General features: G+C 46.1%; 1 protein-coding gene across 1 annotated transcript; it reads right to left on the minus strand.

The window, feature by feature from the left end:
* Nucleotides 1–1,281: 1,281 nt before the first annotated feature.
* On the minus strand, nucleotides 1,282–13,900 carry LOC121405528. The gene is made up of 3 exons (XM_041596368.1): nucleotides 12,088–13,900; nucleotides 11,206–11,978; nucleotides 1,282–1,440 (listed from the first exon to the last, which is right to left on the minus strand). Exons 1-3 carry the CDS (start codon nucleotides 13,898–13,900, stop codon nucleotides 1,282–1,284), a joined length of 2,745 nt encoding a protein of 914 aa, XP_041452302.1.
* Between the last annotated feature and the right edge of the window lie 5,171 nt (nucleotides 13,901–19,071).

The following is a 19,071-nucleotide window of genomic DNA, read 5'->3' on the forward strand; positions in this document are numbered from 1 at the left end:
TGCGAGCACAAAGCTATTTGTTGCTGGGTGTGGTTTGAAGACGTTTTATAGTGGACGGAAAATGTATTTGCTTTTCTTTGTTGCTCGTGCCCACACTCCTGTTTGTGTACAAAGGTGTCACTCTCATTGGTGGGCAAACGCCTATTTAGCTTCCACAGGGGAATCGTTTGCTAGTTGGAAGAGTTGCTCCATATAGGATATTTGAGCCATTTCATCCTAGGGTCTGGTAGTAGGTTGTTGGCTATTTTAGCCGCTCCAGGCAGGTGTTTGTGTGCTTCCCACTCTCGGCCTTCTTTTATCGCGTACAGCACTTTAATGTGCCTAATTAGGTGCTAATATTGGTGTTGAGTGACATTCAGGATACTAATGCTTCGACTGACCTATCAATGGTCAATGGCCAATGGTCGTAAAGGTGAAGTAGAATGGGCGAGTGATCCGATGATAGATTTGTTAAGTGATCTACATGATCTGAACTTGCAGCACCCTTCGTGTAACTGCAAAATCGTCAAGTCGGGTTGCTTGGGTGGATCTGTGGGCCAATATGTAGGCTTGCCGGAGTAAAGTCTAGCTTGTTTCGTGGGGTTATTATAGCGTATATAGTTGTCCTTTGGGTTGGTAGTCTAGATCCCCAATGGGTGTGCTTGGCATTGTAGTCACCAGCTGCTATAAATCGGTCACCTAGTAGGTCGAGAATTGTTAAAAATTCTGTTTCGGATGCAGAAGCGAGGTGGGCAGTATACTGCAGCTAGGTTTAGGTAGCCGCTCTGAATTTCAATATGAATTGATGTTGCCTGTAGATAAGGTGTAGCAAATGAAGGCATTGGATAATGCCTGATGCAATGATTGATCAGAACGCCAGTACCTCCATGAGCCTTACCATCGGGATGATTTGTCGCATAGAGTTATAGCCATCGAGGTGAAAATAGTTTTTATTTGTTATGTGAGTCTCTGATATGAACATGGCGTCAATGTCGTGTGGAGCGAGGAACTGTAAGACCTCGCATTTGTGTGCGAATGCCATTTGCATTCCAGAAACTATATTTAGACAAGCCATTTAAACAGTTTCTGTTTGATTAGCTCCAGGGGTTTTGGTTGCGCATAACTCCTGCTCGTTTGTTGTATTGCTACCACTGTGTTTGTTATAGTTACCAGCACTGACTCAATTCCACTAGGCAATTGGGATGGATTTGGGGGTAGGTTAGGTTAGGTTAGGTTTATGGGCTGCCGACTGAAGTCGAGGTCACTCGGAGGCAAGTCTGCCCATTGTGATGCCCACACTCGTCACGGGATATTGTCCGGTGCCGGGGCCATCCCGAGGCCTATAGGCACCAGTCCGGGCATGTTGCCAGGCTGTCCAGCTCGAGAGGCGCCACCGTTCGGTGACGCCTCCCATGAGTGCAGGACGTCGGAGGTGCTGGATGCCTCTTCCCCCGTCCCCAGCTGCGGCAGAAGTCATGGTGGGGCAGTCTGACCTTGTGGCCATGCGGCCGTGACACAGTGCCCCGTTGTAACCCCGTCAGTGTTCGCACCCGACTCTTCCTGAAGCTTAGGAGAGTCTGGTGCGTTTAAGGTCGTAGTGGGGCCAGAGCGAGCGAGTCTACAGTTTGGTGTGGTGTTCCACCTCCTGTCCGATCTCGTTCTGGCTGGCCCATCATCTGCGAGTGATGTCTAGTAGTGGTCTCCTTATGTCGCTGACTGCGTCCGCCTGGCTGGCCGATCCAGTTCTGGCACACTCGTCCGCACTCTCGTGCCCGCTATGTCGTGACCCGGAACCCACGTGAGTGTGATTGGTGCGCGCTGTCTGGTTTAGTGCGTCCACCGATCACGTACGAGTCTGCTGTGGTCTTGCAGGATACCAGGGCTTTGATGGCAGCTTGACTGCAACGCAGTTGCTATGTTCCTCGATCTCCAAGGTATACCAACTTTGCCCCTTGCCATACTATCTCCGCCTGGATACACTGCACCAGTCTGGTAGTCTAGGGATATGTTGGTTGCTAGTCTCGGAGAAGATTCCAGCTCCTGCCCTCGGCCGTCTTTGACCCGTCGGTGAATATGGAGAGCTCGTTCTGCCCAGGACAGTGTTACTCTTCCATTCTCCCTATCCGGTATGTGTCCTTAAAGTTTCTTCCATGAGACTCTGAGCACAGTAGTCCTCCACCTGGCCGTTCCACTATCTCCATACGGTTAGTGGCGTGGCCTAGCGTGGCTTGAAGAACTGCGCGGCTAATAGCCTAGCGGCACTTGTCCAGCCGTGCACTTAAGTGAGGTCTATCGGTTCCAGGCCTAACATGGTGTCCAGAGCTGCCTGTGGGGTGGTTTGAGGTCCGGTGACCCCAAGGCATGCTGTCCGTTGGACTTACGGGGTCTCCAGGTGGGATTTGGTGTTACCGCTCCCACCATACCATGCCTCCGTATGTCAGGTGGGTCTTATTACCGCTGTATACATCCATTGGTGATGTGCGGCTGTAACCCCATGTTCGTCCAAAAGCTCTCAGGTGTAGAAGCTCATGCCTTTCTCCTCCTCCGTGTTCCTTCCAGGAGAGTTTGGAGTCAAGGATGACACCAAGTGCTTGGCTTCGCTCGATAGCTCGGTGTCGTTCCACCGATTGCTGGTAGTTTGAACTCGGTATCTTATCTTCGTGAGACAGCACCAGTTCTGTTTTTGGGTTGACCCCCAAACCGTTCGGTGTGCCCAGCTGGCGGTAGTGCCCAGTGCAGATTCCAGAAGGTCACTGTTGTGGGCAGAAATTTACCCGTTACCAGATTACTAGATCGTCTTAGGCCGTAACCTTATATCCGCTCCTCCCCAGCTGAGGGGGTCGTCGACCAGGTTCCACAGTAGAGGGGATATAACTCCCCCTTGCGGAGTACCTCGTGTGACCGTCTTTCTTGACGAGGAGGAGCCTAGATTGGCGCTTATCGTTATGGTCATTCTCTACGATACTGCCTTTTTAGTTTTATCGTATCTTTAAAAATGTGCCTGCCACAGATTTTCGTCCTTTTTGCCGTCGGAAGGGGGCGGGGCGAAATTTTGAAATGCACTTGTAGCAGTGTGATATCACATGAGTCTGGAAACAAAATTTGATTGCTCTAGCTCTTATGGTCTATGAGATCTAGGCGCTCATCAAGACGGACAGACAGACATGACTATGTCGACTCGGCTATTGATGCTGATCAAGAATATATATACTTTATGGGGTCGGAAAATTTTCCTTCTCTGCGTTACACACATCCTTTTTTACCACAAATCTAATATACCCCTTAACTCTTTTTTGAGTACGGGTATAAAAACTCGGGAAAAGTCGAAAAAAAAAAAAGTCTTGGCCAACATTTTTGGTTTTAGATAGACGCTGAAATGGAGCTAAAATTCGTTAACCAAACCTCATAGGTGAAAAAATAGACAAAAAATACTTTTTGGAAGGTTGCGGGCCCAACTGCCAATTGGAAACAGAGCAAACGAATGGGTGTTGAATTTTTGGTAAAAAGTATTTTTTGTCTATTTTTTCACTTTTGAGGTTTGGTTAACGAATTTTAGCTCCACCGTTTATCCATAGAATTTAATGAACAATACCTTAAACGACGCCTAATTAATGCGTCTATCAAAAACTAAAATCGTTGGCCAAGATTTATTTATCTTTCGACTTTTCCCGAGTTCTCAAAGTCAAAATTTCGAAGAAAAAAATACCGCAAAAAAATTATGAAATTTGAATTTGAAAGCTTAATATCTTCCAGGCGTTAAGCTGCAGAAACAAAGTGTCTGGGTACGATTTATAGTTGCGTTTGTCAGCTTTTCAGAACTGCAATAACTGCAAAGTTCTTTGCAACCAGATATAAGATACTTAAGTTATGTGAAAAATAAAAGTACTACCTCTGAAAAAAAAAAAATACCAGATTTTAACAAATTGTTAAAAAAAAAACTACACCATAAAAAAAAAACCATAATTCGTTAAAAAATGTTAAGCCCCGAAATCTATAAGAATCTATATTTTGGGCCACAGCCTAATACTAGTGTTGACTAGTGTTATTTTAGGGGAGATGAAATCGTGGCCCGGAGCTTTCTTTTGCTTTGAGATTTGGTCTTTAATGACCCTGATTGACTTCTCCTGATTGGAATATTATAGGCGGAGTAGCTTCGGGATTGTTGGTTGGTGCGAGCACAAAGCTATTTGTTGCTGGGTGTGGTTTGAAGACGTTTTATAGATGGACGGAAAATGTATTTGCTTTCTCTTTGTTGCTGCGTGCCCACACTCCTGTTTGTGTACGCAAAGGTGATTCACTCTCGATTGGTGGGCAAACGCCTGATTTAGCTTTCCACAGAGGGAATCGTTTGCTAGTTGGGAAGAGTTGCTCCATATAGGATATTTGAGCTCAATTTTTTTCATCTTCTAGGGATCTGCGTAGTAGGTTGTTGGCTATTTTTAGCCGCTCTTTCGAGGCAGGTGATTTGTGTGCTTCCCACTCTCGGCCTTCTTTTATCGCGTAGCAGCACTTTAATGTGCCTAGTTTATTAGGTGCTAATATTGGTGTTGAGTGACATTCAGGATACTAATGCTTCGACTGACCTATCAATGGTCAATGGCCAATGGTCGTAAAGGTGAAGTAGAATGGGCGAGTGATCCGATGATAGATTTGTTAAGTGATCTACATGAATCTGAACTTGCAGCACCCTTCGTGTAACTGCAAAATCGATCAAGTCGGGTTGCTTGGGTGGATCTGTGGGCCAATATGTAGGCTTGCCCGGAGAGATAAAGTCTAGCTTGTTTCGTGGGGTTATTATAGCGTTATATAGTTGTCTTCCTTTCGGGTTGGTAAGTCTAGATCCCCAATGGGTGTGCTTGGCATTGTAGTCACCAGCTGCTATAAATCGGTCACCTAGTAGGTCGAAGAATTGTTAAAAATTCTGTTTCGGAAATGCAGAAGCGAGGTGGGCAGTATACTGCAGCTAGGTTTAGGTAGCCGCTCTGAATTTCAATATGAATTGATGTTGCCTGTAGATAAGGTGTAGCAAATGAAGGCATTGGATAATGCCTGATGCAATGATTGATCAGAACGCCAGTACCTCCATGAGCCTTACCATCGGGATGATTTGTCGCATAGAAGTTATAGCCATCGAGGTGAAAATAGTTTTTATTTGTTATGTGAGTCTCTGATATGAACATGGCGTCAATGTCGTGTGGAGCGAGGAACTGTAAGACCTCGCATTTGTGCTGCGAAATGCCATTTGCATTCCAGAAACATATATTTAGACAAGCCATTTAAACAGATTTCTGTTTGATTAGGAGCTCCAGGAGGAGATTTTGGTTGCGCATAAGCTCCTGCATCGTTTGTTGTATTGCTACCACTGTGTTTGTTATAGTTACCAGCACTGACTCAATTCCACTAGGCAATTGGGATGGATTTGCAGGGGTAGGTTAGGTTAGGTTAGGTTTATAGGGCTGCTCGACTGAAGTCGAGGTCACTCGGAGGCAAGTCTGCCCATTGTGATGCCCACACTCGTCACGGGATATTGTCCGGTGCCTAGGGAGGTTTCGCGAACCATCCCGAGGCCTCTATAAAGAGCACCAGTTTCTCTAGAGGCATGTTTGCCAGGCTGTCCAGATCTTCGTAGAAGGCGCCACCGAGTATTCGGTGACGCCTCCCCATGAGTGCAGGACAGTTGCAGAGAAGGTGCTGGATGCTCTCTATTTCCTCCTCGTACCTGCAGCTGCGGCAGAAGTCATGGTCGGGCAGTCTGTACCTTGTGGCCATGCGGCCGATGACACAGTGCCCCGTTGTAACTCCCGTCAGTGTTCGCACCCGACTCTTCCTGAAGCTTAGGAGAGTCTTGGTGCGTTTAAAGTCGTAGTGGGGCCAGAGCGAGCGAGAGATCTCACAGTTTGGTGTGGTGTTCCACCTCCTGTCCGATCTCGTTCTGGCTCGGCCCATCATCTGCGAGATGATGTCTCGTAGTGGTCTCCTTATGTCGCTGACTGCGTCCGCCATTGGCTTGGCCGATCCAGTTCTGGCACACTCGTCCGCACTCTCGTTGCCCGCTATGTCGGTGTGACCCGGAACCCACGTGAGTGTGATTGAGTGCGCGCTGATCTGGTTTAGTGCGTCCACCGTATCACGTACGAGTCTGCTTGTGGTCTTGCAGGATACCAGGGCTTTGATGGCAGCTTGACTGTCAACGCAGATTGCTATGTTCCTCGGAGGTATCTCCAAGGTATATACCAACTTTGCCGCTTGCCATACTGCATATATCTCCGCCTGGAATACACTGCACCAGTCTGGTAGTCTTAGGGATATGTTGGTTGCTAGTTCTTCGGAGAAGATTCCAGCTCCTGTCCCTTCGGCCGTCTTTGACCCGTCGGTGAATATGGAGAGCTCGTTCTGCCCCAGGACAGTGTTACTCTTCCATTTCTCCCTATCCGGTATGTGTCCTTTAAAGTTTCTTTTCCATGAGAACTCTGAGACACAGTAGTCACTCCACCTGGCCGTTCCACTATCTTCCATACGGAGTATAGTGGCGTGGCCATAAGGCGATGGCTTGAAGAACTGCGCGGCTAATAGCCTAGCGGCACTTGTCTCAGCCGTGCACTTAAGATGAAGGTCTATCGGTTCCAGGCCTAACATGGTGTCCAGAGCTGCCTGTGGGGTGGATTTGAGAGATCCGGTGACCCCAAGGCATGCTGTCCGTTGGACTTTACGGAGGTTCTCCAGGTGGGATTTGGTGTTAACCGCTTCCCACCATACCATGCCTCCGTATGTCAGGATGGGTCTTATTACCGCTGTATACATCCATTGGATGATGTGCGGCTGTAAGCCCCATGTTCGTCCAAAAGTCTTCCTACAGGTGTAGAAAGCTGCCATTGCCTTTTTCTTCCTTTCCTCCGTGTTTCTCTTCCAGGAGAGTTTGGAGTCAAGGATGACACCAAGATGCTTGGCTTCGCTCGATAGCTCGAGTGTCGTTCCACCGATTGCTGGTAGTTTGAAACTCGGTATCTTATATCTTCGTGAGAACAGCACCAGTTCTGTTTTTTGAGGATTGACCCCCAAACCGTTCTGGTGTGCCCAGCTGGCGGTAGTGCCCAGTGCAGATTCCAGAAGGTCACTGATTGTGGGCAGAAATTTACCCGTTACCAGTATTACTAGATCGTCTGCATAGGCCGTAACCTTATATCCGCTCCTCCCCAGCTGAAGAAGGAGGTCGTTGCGGACCAGGTTCCACAGTAGAGGGGATATAACTCCCCCTTGCGGAGTACCTCGTGTGACCGTCTTTCTTGACGAGGAGGAGCCTAGATTGGCGCTTATCGTTATGGTCATTCTCTACGATACTGCCTTTTTAGTTTTATCGTATCTTTAAAAATGTGCCTGCCACAGATTTTCGTTTTTGCCGTCGGAAGGGGGCGGGGCGTAGCAGTGTGATATCACATGAGTCTGGAAACAAAATTTGATTGCTCTAGCTCTTATGGTCTATGAGATCTAGGCGCTCATCAAGACGGACAGACAGACATGACTATGTCGACTCGGCTATTGATGCTGATCAAGAATATATATACTTTATGGGGTCGGAAAATTTTCCTTCTCTGCGTTACACACATCCACTTTTACCACAAATCTAATATACCCCTTAACTCTTTTTTGAGTACGGGTATAAAAACTCGGGAAAAGTCGAAAAAAAAATAAGTCTTGGCCAACATTTTTGGTTTTAGATAGACGCTGAAATGGAGCTAAAATTCGTTAACCAAACCTCATAAGTGAAAAAATAGACAAAAAATACTTTTTGGAAGGTTGCGGGCCCAACTGCCAATTGGAAACAGAGCAAACGAATGGGTGTTGAATTTTTGGTAAAAAGTATTTTTTGTCTATTTTTTCACTTTTGAGGTTTGGTTAACGAATTTTAGCTCCACCGTTTATCCATAGAATTTAATGAACAATACCTTAAACGACGCCTAATTAATGCGTCTATCAAAAACTAAAATCGTTGGCCAAGATTTATTTATCTTTCGACTTTTCCCGAGTTCTCAAAGTCAAAATTTCGAAGAAAAAAATACCGCAAAAAAATTATGAAATTTGAATTTGAAAGCTTAATATCTTCCAGGCGTTAAGCTGCAGAAACAAAGTGTCTGGGTACGATTTATAGTTGCGTTTGTCAGCTTTTCAGAACTGCAATAACTGCAAAGTTCTTTGCAACCAGATATAAGATACTTAAGTTATGTGAAAAATAAAAGTACTACCTCTGAAAAAAAAAAATACCAGATTTTAACAAATTGTTAAAAAAAAAACTACACCATAAAAAAAAAACCATAATTCGTTAAAAAATGTTAAGCCCCGAAATCTATAAGAATCTATATTTTGGGCCACAGCCTAATACTAGTGTTGACTAGTGTTATTTTAGGGGAGATGAAATCGTGGCCCGGAGCTTTCTTTTGCTTTGAGATTTGGTCTTTAATGACCCTGATTGACTTCTCCTGATTGGAATATTATAGGCGGAGTAGCTTCGGGATTGTTGGTTGGTGCGAGCACAAAGCTATTTGTTGCTGGGTGTGGTTTGAAGACGTTTTATAGATGGACGGAAAATGTATTTGCTTTCTCTTTGTTGCTGCGTGCCCACACTCCTGTTTGTGTACGCAAAGGTGATTCACTCTCGATTGGTGGGCAAACGCCTGATTTAGCTTTCCACAGAGGGAATCGTTTGCTAGTTGGGAAGAGTTGCTCCATATAGGATATTTGAGCTCAATTTTTTTCATCTTCTAGGGATCTGCGTAGTAGGTTGTTGGCTATTTTTAGCCGCTCTTTCGAGGCAGGTGATTTGTGTGCTTCCCACTCTCGGCCTTCTTTTATCGCGTAGCAGCACTTTAATGTGCCTAGTTTATTAGGTGCTAATATTGGTGTTGAGTGACATTCAGGATACTAATGCTTCGACTGACCTATCAATGGTCAATGGCCAATGGTCGTAAAGGTGAAGTAGAATGGGCGAGTGATCCGATGATAGATTTGTTAAGTGATCTACATGAATCTGAACTTGCAGCACCCTTCGTGTAACTGCAAAATCGATCAAGTCGGGTTGCTTGGGTGGATCTGTGGGCCAATATGTAGGCTTGCCCGGAGAGATAAAGTCTAGCTTGTTTCGTGGGGTTATTATAGCGTTATATAGTTGTCTTCCTTTCGGGTTGGTAAGTCTAGATCCCCAATGGGTGTGCTTGGCATTGTAGTCACCAGCTGCTATAAATCGGTCACCTAGTAGGTCGAAGAATTGTTAAAAATTCTGTTTCGGAAATGCAGAAGCGAGGTGGGCAGTATACTGCAGCTAGGTTTAGGTAGCCGCTCTGAATTTCAATATGAATTGATGTTGCCTGTAGATAAGGTGGATAATGCCTGATGCAATGATTGATCAGAACGCCAGTACCTCCATGAGCCTTACCATCGGGATGATTTGTCGCATAGAAGTTATAGCCATCGAGGTGAAAATAGTTTTTATTTGTTATGTGAGTCTCTGATATGAACATGGCGTCAATGTCGTGTGGAGCGAGGAACTGTAAGACCTCGCATTTGTGCTGCGAAATGCCATTTGCATTCCAGAAACATATATTTAGACAAGCCATTTAAACAGATTTCTGTTTGATTAGGAGCTCCAGGAGGAGATTTTGGTTGCGCATAAGCTCCTGCATCGTTTGTTGTATTGCTACCACTGTGTTTGTTATAGTTACCAGCACTGACTCAATTCCACTAGTCAATTGGGATGGATTTGCAGGGGTAGGTTAGGTTAGGTTAGGTTTATAGGGCTGCTCGACTGAAGTCGAGGTCACTCGGAGGCAAGTCTGCCCATTGTGATGCCCACACTCGTCACGGGATATTGTCCGGTGCCTAGGGAGGTTTCGCGAACCATCCCGAGGCCTCTATAAAGAGCACCAGTTTCTCTAGAGGCATGTTTGCCAGGCTGTCCAGATCTTCGTAGAAGGCGCCACCGAGTATTCGGTGACGCCTCCCCATGAGTGCAGGACAGTTGCAGAGAAGGTGCTGGATGCTCTCTATTTCCTCCTCGTCCCTGCAGCTGCGGCAGAAGTCATGGTGGGGCAGTCTGTACCTTGTGGCCATGCGGCCGATGACACAGTGCCCCGTTGTAACTCCCGTCAGTGTTCGCACCCGACTCTTCCTGAAGCTTAGGAGAGTCTTGGTGCGTTTAAGGTCGTAGTGGGGCCAGAGCGAGCGAGAGATCTCACAGTTTGGTGTGGTGTTCCACCTCCTGTCCGATCTCGTTCTGGCTCGGCCCATCATCTGCGAGATGATGTCTCGTAGTGGTCTCCTTATGTCGCTGACTGCGTCCGCCATTGGCTTGGCCGATCCAGTTCTGGCACACTCGTCCGCACTCTCGTTGCCCGCTATGTCGGTGTGACCCGGAACCCACGTGAGTGTGATTGAGTGCGCGCTGATCTGGTTTAGTGCGTCCACCGTATCACGTACGAGTCTGCTTGTGGTCTTGCAGGATACCAGGGCTTTGATGGCAGCTTGACTGTCAACGCAGATTGCTATGTTCCTCGGAGGTATCTCCAAGGTATATACCAACTTTGCCGCTTGCCATACTGCATATATCTCCGCCTGGAATACACTGCACCAGTCTGGTAGTCTTAGGGATATGTTGGTTGCTAGTTCTTCGGAGAAGATTCCAGCTCCTGTCCCTTCGGCCGTCTTTGACCCGTCGGTGAATATGGAGAGCTCGTTCTGCCCCAGGACAGTGTTACTCTTCCATTTCTCCCTATCCGGTATGTGTCCTTTAAAGTTTCTTTTCCATGAGAACTCTGAGACACAGTAGTCACTCCACCTGGCCGTTCCACTATCTTCCATACGGAGTATAGTGGCGTGGCCATAAGGCGATGGCTTGAAGAACTGCGCGGCTAATAGCCTAGCGGCACTTGTCTCAGCCGTGCACTTAAGATGAAGGTCTATCGGTTCCAGGCCTAACATGGTGTCCAGAGCTGCCTGTGGGGTGGATTTGAGAGATCCGGTGACCCCAAGGCATGCTGTCCGTTGGACTTTACGGAGGTTCTCCAGGTGGGATTTGGTGTTAACCGCTTCCCACCATACCATGCCTCCGTATGTCAGGATGGGTCTTATTACCGCTGTATACATCCATTGGATGATGTGCGGCTGTAAGCCCCATGTTCGTCCAAAAGTCTTCCTACAGGTGTAGAAAGCTGCCATTGCCTTCACACCGAAAGTGACAGTTGTAAGTTCATAGTCCCCGAGCTCGCCCTCTTTGTTCCGGAAAAGGATTCTTTGGAACCTTGTCTGCGTTGGCTCGAGGGTGATTTGCCTATACATCTTTGTGATGTCAGCATTAAAAACGAATTGGAAGAAACGCCATTTCAGTATCTGAATGGTCAGATCTGATTGGAGAACCGGTCCTGGATGTAGGATGTCGTTAAGACTCTTGCCATTTGAAGATGGACTGGAGGCGTTAAATACTACCCGTAACTTTGTAGTGGTGCTGTCTGGTTTAAGGACAGAATGATGGGGCAGATAGAAGTTGTCAGAGTCATTGCTTGGAGGTACTCGTCGCATGTGACCTAAGTCTACATACTCCTGGAGGACACTGTCGTACTGGTCTTTTAAAGGTGGGTTCCGTTGTAAACGGCCTTCATTTTTGAGGAACTGAGTCAGCGCGATTGATCTAGAATGGCCTAAGTCGACACACTCAGGATTTCGAAAGGGTAATGACACCATATATCTGCCACTTGAATCTCTTCGAGTAGTTTGAATGAAATTGTCTTCACAGACGGAATCAGAAGACTCTTCTGCCCTCACGGCTGGAAGATCCTCCACCTCCCAAAACTTCGTTAGAAGGTTTTCTAAACGCTGTTCTGTACTGACCTTTACCCTTGTAGCAAAGGAAGAAATTGAGGGGCGAGTTGACTCAGCTACTGGTCCTGTGAGGATCCATCCAAATATGGTCTCCTGACCGAGTAACGAGCCGCAAATGTTGGGTTGGGAGCCGCCTAGTAAAATTGATGGAAGGATATCTGCACCTAAGAGCACATCTATCTGCGAGCTCTTATAGAAAAGAAGGGTCAGCAAGAGGAATGTTTGGCAGGTCCTTTACAAAACCTTGAGGAACTGGGTACGAAGGTAAGGTGCCTGCCACATTTGGGAGTACGTAGGCCGAGGTTTCTATGTGGATCCTCGGTTTTGATGGTGAGCCTATTTGGAAGTGGCATATCTTCTGAGGCCTGGCTGAAATTGCTTGGCTCAAGCCCGTTACTTGAACCTGAACTGGTTGGAAAGGAAGCTTGATAATTCTGAACAGACGTTCGGAGATGAACGTTGCTTCCGATCCAGAATCGATCAATGCACGTGCTTTAAAACTGGTGCCCAAGTGGCATATGTTTATCATAGCCGTGCCTAGCAAAACACCCTGTGTGTTCGCTGTGTAGTAGCTTTGGACATTGGAGGATGAAGCGGACTGTATGTCTTGAATTGGGTTTGGAATGGAAGGAACTGTTGCAGAGGGCTCTGGATGTGGGTTACCACGGTGCAGAAGCGTGTGGTGGCGACGTTTGCACGTAAAACAATTATGTTGACTCGTGCAATCTTTGATTTGGTGCCCTCTAGCGAAGCAGTTCATACACAACTTTTGTTGCTTTATGTAGTTGGCTCTATCATGAGCAGACATTTTTAGAAAGCGTGGACATTGGCGCACCGGGTGGTTTTCTTTGGAACAAAGACTGCAGGTGCGAATCTTGACGGAGCTTTGGCGGAGGTCGGCGCTTACTTTTGCCTCAAAAGAATTAACCTTTTTTTCGTTCTTTTCCCTTCTTTCGGGCCTGGAAAGCGCTTGCATGGAGGCATTCGCGTTCTCCATTGCTTCGAGAGATAAATATCGCTCACTCAGGAATTTGTTCATGTCGCTCCATGACGGTATCTCGCTCTTGCTCGGAAGTGACTGTTCCCAAAGAGACAAGGTCACTTTCGGCAACTTTGAGGAAACCAGAAACACCAGAACGCCGTCCGCGAACCGATTATCAATGGGCACCTCTGAGAGTTCTAAGGCCGTGAGGCATCCCTGGATGGCACTTTGGAGCTCTTTTAAAGCGGCCCCGGATTCATTTTGGATAGGGGAGAAACTAAATAGGATTCTTAGTTGGCTGTTGACAAGAGTTCTCTTGTTCTCGAAACGTTCTTTCAGGGCGGTCCATGCGGAATTGAAACCCTCGTTCGTCAGCGGAGCTTTTTCAACAATGACTTTGGCTTCACCCCGAGTCTTGTGGCAGAGGTGATATAGCATCTCCACTTGAGTCAGTCTTGGATTGCTTATGTAGATTGCGGAAAAAAGATCGCGGAAAGTGGGCCACTTTAGATAATCGCCGTGGAATACCTCGATTTCACTTGGGGGCAGACGACTATAGCCTCCTTGATGAGCGCTAGGGGTGGATAACGGGGGGGGAGCCGAAGCGCTCTCGATTTGCTCCTGTAGGCTTGTAGCGCACCTCTCATATACTGAGTAGCAATGCTCATATTTGGCTTGCATGGATTGCATAGCATCACCATCGGGTTCAGTTTCACTGAGAGCCTTGGTGCAACGCTCGCACTCTAGCCGTACCTTTTCCCACAAGGTCCTCACTTCGTCTAGGCGGATCTTAAGGGTGAACGTGGACACCACCACAGAGGATGGAGTAGCGAGCCTCGCCTCGAAACTGCCGAGTCGGTCTGATGCCGCTATAAAGTCCGCTAATGCCATTCTCTTGACCTCCGCAAGTCTTTGTCCCAGGGCGCGAGTAATGCTGACTGGAGTAAGTTTGGATTCGTCTTTCGATGAACCCGAAGGATCTTTCCTAACGGAGGACGATGGAGTCTTGGAATGTGGCGATGGTCGCGTGCTTGGAACTGTGAGGCGTTTCTTCGCGTCGCGCTCACTGGACATAATAAGCTATCAGCGACGCGTATGAAAGTGGAACGGTGGAAACGAAACGGAGATGGTATGAGCAATAATTTGGAAAAACGAGAGGTTATTATGTTACAATTATATTTTGTATTTATATTGTATATGTACCAAAAATTCTGGAACGATGGATTGGAACATGTACCGTTCGAGTGAGAGATTTATGGAGTGTCACCCAAAAGTACTTGGCACAAAGTTTTAGTTTAGTTCTTTTTTTCCCAAAGCCCTCTTTGATTTCGTATTATTATTCCTTCCGGAACAGTGGAATGGAACGTTCAAAGAGGTTCACGATTGGCAACAAAATTTATTAAAAAAAAAATAAAAAAATAAATAAATATTTGGAAATGTCCCAAGTGCCGTACCTTTTCATGAAAACTATATACCCGCGTCGTACAGGGTATCACCATAAGCACAAAGAGGAATGGAGCAGCTGCTGTAAGCTAAGCTCGCGGTATGTATGTATGTACGTATGTAAATGCTTGAGGCTGGTCCCGTACTGTGTGGATATGCGTTGTTTTAATAGAGGAAAAGCGCTGTGTATATTTTATTTTATTGCAGGCTGCGGATGGTTCAAAATTGCTGAAGTATTAAATGGATGTAGCATGCACTTAAATAATATAAGGTGATTGGGTGAATGGAGTTAGTTTTGGCGGAGGAAAAGGAACAAAAACATAAAGTACACCTACAAAAAAGGTGGTACTATGTACATGCACTTAAACGTTATTTTATTTTATGAATTTTTTTTTGTTTGGTTCTTATTTAAAATAATTTGTGCGGATTATGCATATGTGTGTACAGTGCAAGAGACGAGAGCGCCAAAGAAAAAAAACCGTATGTATGTGCATATGTATGTTCGCCACCCTAGTCGCGATCCAACATGTTCGATGCACTAGGTTCGATGCAGTGCTTCTCTAAGCGGAATGGAATTAGCGGAGATCAGCGTGTGCCTATGTATATAAGTACGTACATATGTGCGCCTGATGGGTCGTTGCACTTGTCCGATTTTTTGGCGGAAAAAAAGATGGCGAGGTTATATATATGGAAATAGGCCGTTATGTACATATGCCAGGTACGTTTGGAAAGAAAAAAAAGGGAAACAAATAGCGGTTTTTTTCGTCTTCACTTGCACTTCCTCACTATGGAGTTTCTCCACACACTATACACTGCACAGAACCTTTTTGGTTGCAAATTGGACGGTTTTTATATACTTAGCTGGCAATTCCTCTTGAGCAAGCTGGGGCGAGCGGATTGGGGGGAAAATCTCCGTGATTTTTCGGTGAAAAATAAAAAATCCAATGATGAGAATCCGGCTCGAAGGACCAATGATTGTAGTGGGAGATCCTTGCCTGCTTTTCTCGTCCTTCACTTCTGGTGGCTCGTGGGATTTAGGTGCCCAAACAATAAGAAGAAGATGTAGGTAATTTGCGGAAAATGATGCGCGTGCGCGTTTTGCTTTATTCCAAGGTCTGATTTCAACTAACTCTGGTATGATTAAGCTTAAATCTAATGAGCACTGAAGAGGCCGCTCCAAAAGCTTTCATGCTTCGGGAGCATGAGCTTGCAGCCTATGGGCTGCATCGGTGCCTACTTTGCGGCTTAAACATATGTGTTGGATTAATATTTTCCTGGGTTGGATGTGCCATTTTAACAAGGGTTCTACGTCAATAGAAAATTACTCCGCTTGGCCCGTGGTGTGGGCAAACTCTCCAACGCAACTACTTTCTCGGTATTGCAAACCATTACTCGTTACGCAATTTCTCCGATGGCTCGGTCAGAGAGATCACACAAGTTCTACTGGCGCTCAGAAAGCTGGATCAACGAGAGGTTCAAATCCCGCTTCTGGTCCTGCCTAACATGCTGGGACAAGTTATTGTCGGGATGGACTTTCTATGTGCCACTGAAACGACGATCCAATGCGGCACCACGCTGCTACAGTTACGAGACCGTCGCCCCATGCCCACTAAACCCGTGCTTACTACCATCCACGTACAAGACGCCTAGAACCGAAATAAGGAACCCCAACAAATCGCAACGAACGCACGTCCATGACCTACCACAACGAACACGGCACACAATAACGCAACACAGCACTTGACACCCAAACAAATCGCAACGAACGCGAAGCACCGGCCCACAACGGAGAACGCGTATCCGAGGCCAGCACCGGGGGCACCGAGGCCAGTCCCACGGTCACTACAGAGAAACCGCATCCTAGGCCAACCACAGCCACAATCTGACAACCCAGCAACACGGAAACAGCTACGCGAACCCCACGCTGGTCGGGGCCAAGAATCGAACAAATATCCACCGAGCCTCCCCGTTAGGACCCGGAAACCAGGACGATGACCCCACAAAACATCGACCGTAGCCCTCTCGGACTCATGGCCGACGCCACACAGATCTTCGCCAACTTATTGGTGTACCTTCAGCGTACCGACGTGACTCCTAGCCCCATGCACCGAGCCATGTCTAGAGCCATTTCGTGTTCCACGATCAGAGCAGCCAACACCACGCTGAAGTGACGAGGTTAACACCGACGAATCCAAATGTGCTTCTTCCAAATAACAAAATAACTATAATATATTAAATATATGAGATATAAAAAGATACATTTTTCCACCTTTAAACCGACGGAATCAATCGTAAACCGTCAACGACTTCAGGCGTATTTTTGTATCGCTCCGCCGCGAAAATCAATTAATCGCAATTAATCATAAATTAATTCAAGAAAAAGCGCTCGGGGTATTCATGGGTACTAGTGATCGTGCTGCCCATGAATACCATCCAATCGTGTAATAAAGAGTAATAGAAATAATAGAAAAGAACAAATGTCAACGTATAAGAGCACCAGCTCGGTAAAGAGCACAAGCACTGTAACCAAAGCCAAAATGAGCCAAGCCTGGCAACAGCAACAAGACGAGCTCTCGCAAGCAAAATACGCGTACTTCTTTATACGTTCGCCACAGGTAGCAGTACCAACAAAAACTGCATCACTGAAAATGAACGAGGAGAGAGCACGCTCTCTCTCCCCTGCATTTCAAAGTGGTTCATGGATTGCTCAGTGCCCATCCCCCGACTTGTACTGTCGATACAACTACGACCACAACCACTGCAATTGCTCAGCGCCCGGTACTGTCGACCCACTGCGACAAGCCTTACCTCTCACAACCGATAAGTTTGAAAAACGCTAACGGTGCGTTAATTCATACTAGGCTCGATCGCTATGTGCAAATCAAAAGAAAATTGGGCCCACAGACTGCGAAGAATAAAAATGCAGCTAAAATAACTAAAATAACTGAGAACACTGAGCCACATAAGCCACAAACAATAGTTTTGTGATACTTCGTGCCCCAAATGTAGATGAGATCGCCCAAACACCCAAGGCCAATAAAATAGGGCCGCCACCTGTTCGTCAGGCAATTTGTGCTGAACTGGTCAAAAAAATAACTGATACAATTGGCGCAAACACATTCTATGTCACGTCACATAAATGAAACAAAAATACAAGTCAATGACGAAGAAAACTATCGATCAGTTGCGAAATACCTCGAAAATGAAAAAATGAATTACTACACCTACCAACTTAAAAGAAGCAAAGGATTACAAGTGGTTATCAAAGGAATCGAACCAACAGTCCCAATCAATGAGATAATAGATGGACTTAACGATAAGGGCTTCGAAGTCAAAATGGCTATGCACATAATAAATAGATATAGAATTCCTCAGCCAATGTTCCAAGTAGAACTGACACCTGAAAGTATGCATATAAGTAAAAATGAAGTTCACCCAATGTACAAGCTTCAATATCTACTGCACCGTAGGATCACCGTTGAGGAACCACACAAACGAAATGGACCCGTCCAATGCACAAATTGCTAGGAATATGGACACACGAAAACTTATTGCACTCCACGGGCAGTCTGCGTTGCCTGTGGTGATGTTCATCTCACTGAGGCCTGCCCCGTAAATAAGGAGGACCCATCTGCCAAAAAATGTAGGAACTGTGGAGGAAACCATACTGCCAACTATAGAGGTTTTTCAGTCTATAAAGAATTGAAAAATTGCTAAACCAACAAATAACTGCAGGTCGAAACCCGGTCGTCCGACAAAACTTACCATATATACCATCAACTACGACTCCATGAGTTTCTTTTGGTCAGGCGTTAATTTACAACAACGGGTCGTACGCCTCAGTCTCTAAGCCGACACTTCAACCAACCACAGCGGGAATTATGCAGCATCAGGCATCAAATCAGATCCCAGAAATCTCTGCACAACATACCCCTGCAAATCCATCCCAATTGCCTAGTGGAATTGAGTCAGTGCTGGTAACTATAACAAACACAATGGTAGCAATACAACAAACGATGCAGGAGCTTATGCGCAACCAAAATCTCCTCCTGGAGCTCCTAATCAAACAGAAATATGTTTAAATGGCTTGTCTAAATATATGTTTCTGGAATGCAAATGGCATTTCGCAGCACAAATGCGAGGTCTTACAGTTCCTCGCTCCACACGACATTGACGCCATGTTCATATCAGAGACTCACATAACAAATAAAAACTATTTTCACCTCGATGGCTATAACTTCTATGCGACAAATCATCCCGATGGTAAGGCTCATGGAGGTACTGGCGTTCTGATCAATTATCGCATCAGGCATTATCCAATGCCTTCATTTGCTACACCTTATCTACAGGCAACATCAATTCATATTGAAATTCAGAGCGGCATTTCCGAAACAGAATTTTTAACAATTCTTCGACCTACTAGGTGACCGATTTATAGCAGCTGGTGACTACAATGCCAAGCACACCCATTGGGGATCTAGACTTACCAACCCGAAAGGAAGACAACTATATAACGCTATAATAACCCCACGAAACAAGCTAGACTTTATCTCTCCGGGCAAGCCTACATATTGGCCCACAGATCCACCCAAGCAACCCGACTTGATTGACTTTGCAGTTACACGAAGGGTGCGGCAAGTTCAAATTCATGTAGATCACTTAACAAATCTATCATCGGGTCACTCGCCCATTCTACTTCATCTTTACTACCATCCACAGCTTTCGGAACGCCCACACATTCTCACTTCTAGCAAAACAGATTGGCTCAAATACAGGAAGTACATAAGTTCTCATATTGATAG

This window comes from Drosophila obscura, unplaced genomic scaffold, assembly GCF_018151105.1.
Source record: "Drosophila obscura isolate BZ-5 IFL unplaced genomic scaffold, ASM1815110v1 contig_141, whole genome shotgun sequence".
NCBI lineage: Eukaryota > Metazoa > Arthropoda > Insecta > Diptera > Drosophilidae > Drosophila > Drosophila obscura.

Coding starts and splice junctions, on each gene's coding strand:
- LOC121405528 (XM_041596368.1), bottom strand. CDS start 13,900: ATGTCCAGTGAGCGCGACGCGAAGAAACGCCTCACAGTTCCAAGCACG. Junction 11,979..12,087: donor TTCGTACCCAGTTCCTCAAG/GTTTTGTAAAGG, acceptor CAATTTTACTAG/GCGGCTCCCAACCCAACATT. Junction 1,441..11,205: donor GGGACTATGAACTTACAACT/GTCACTTTCGGT, acceptor CTTCTGCCGCAG/CTGGGGACGGGGGAAGAGGC.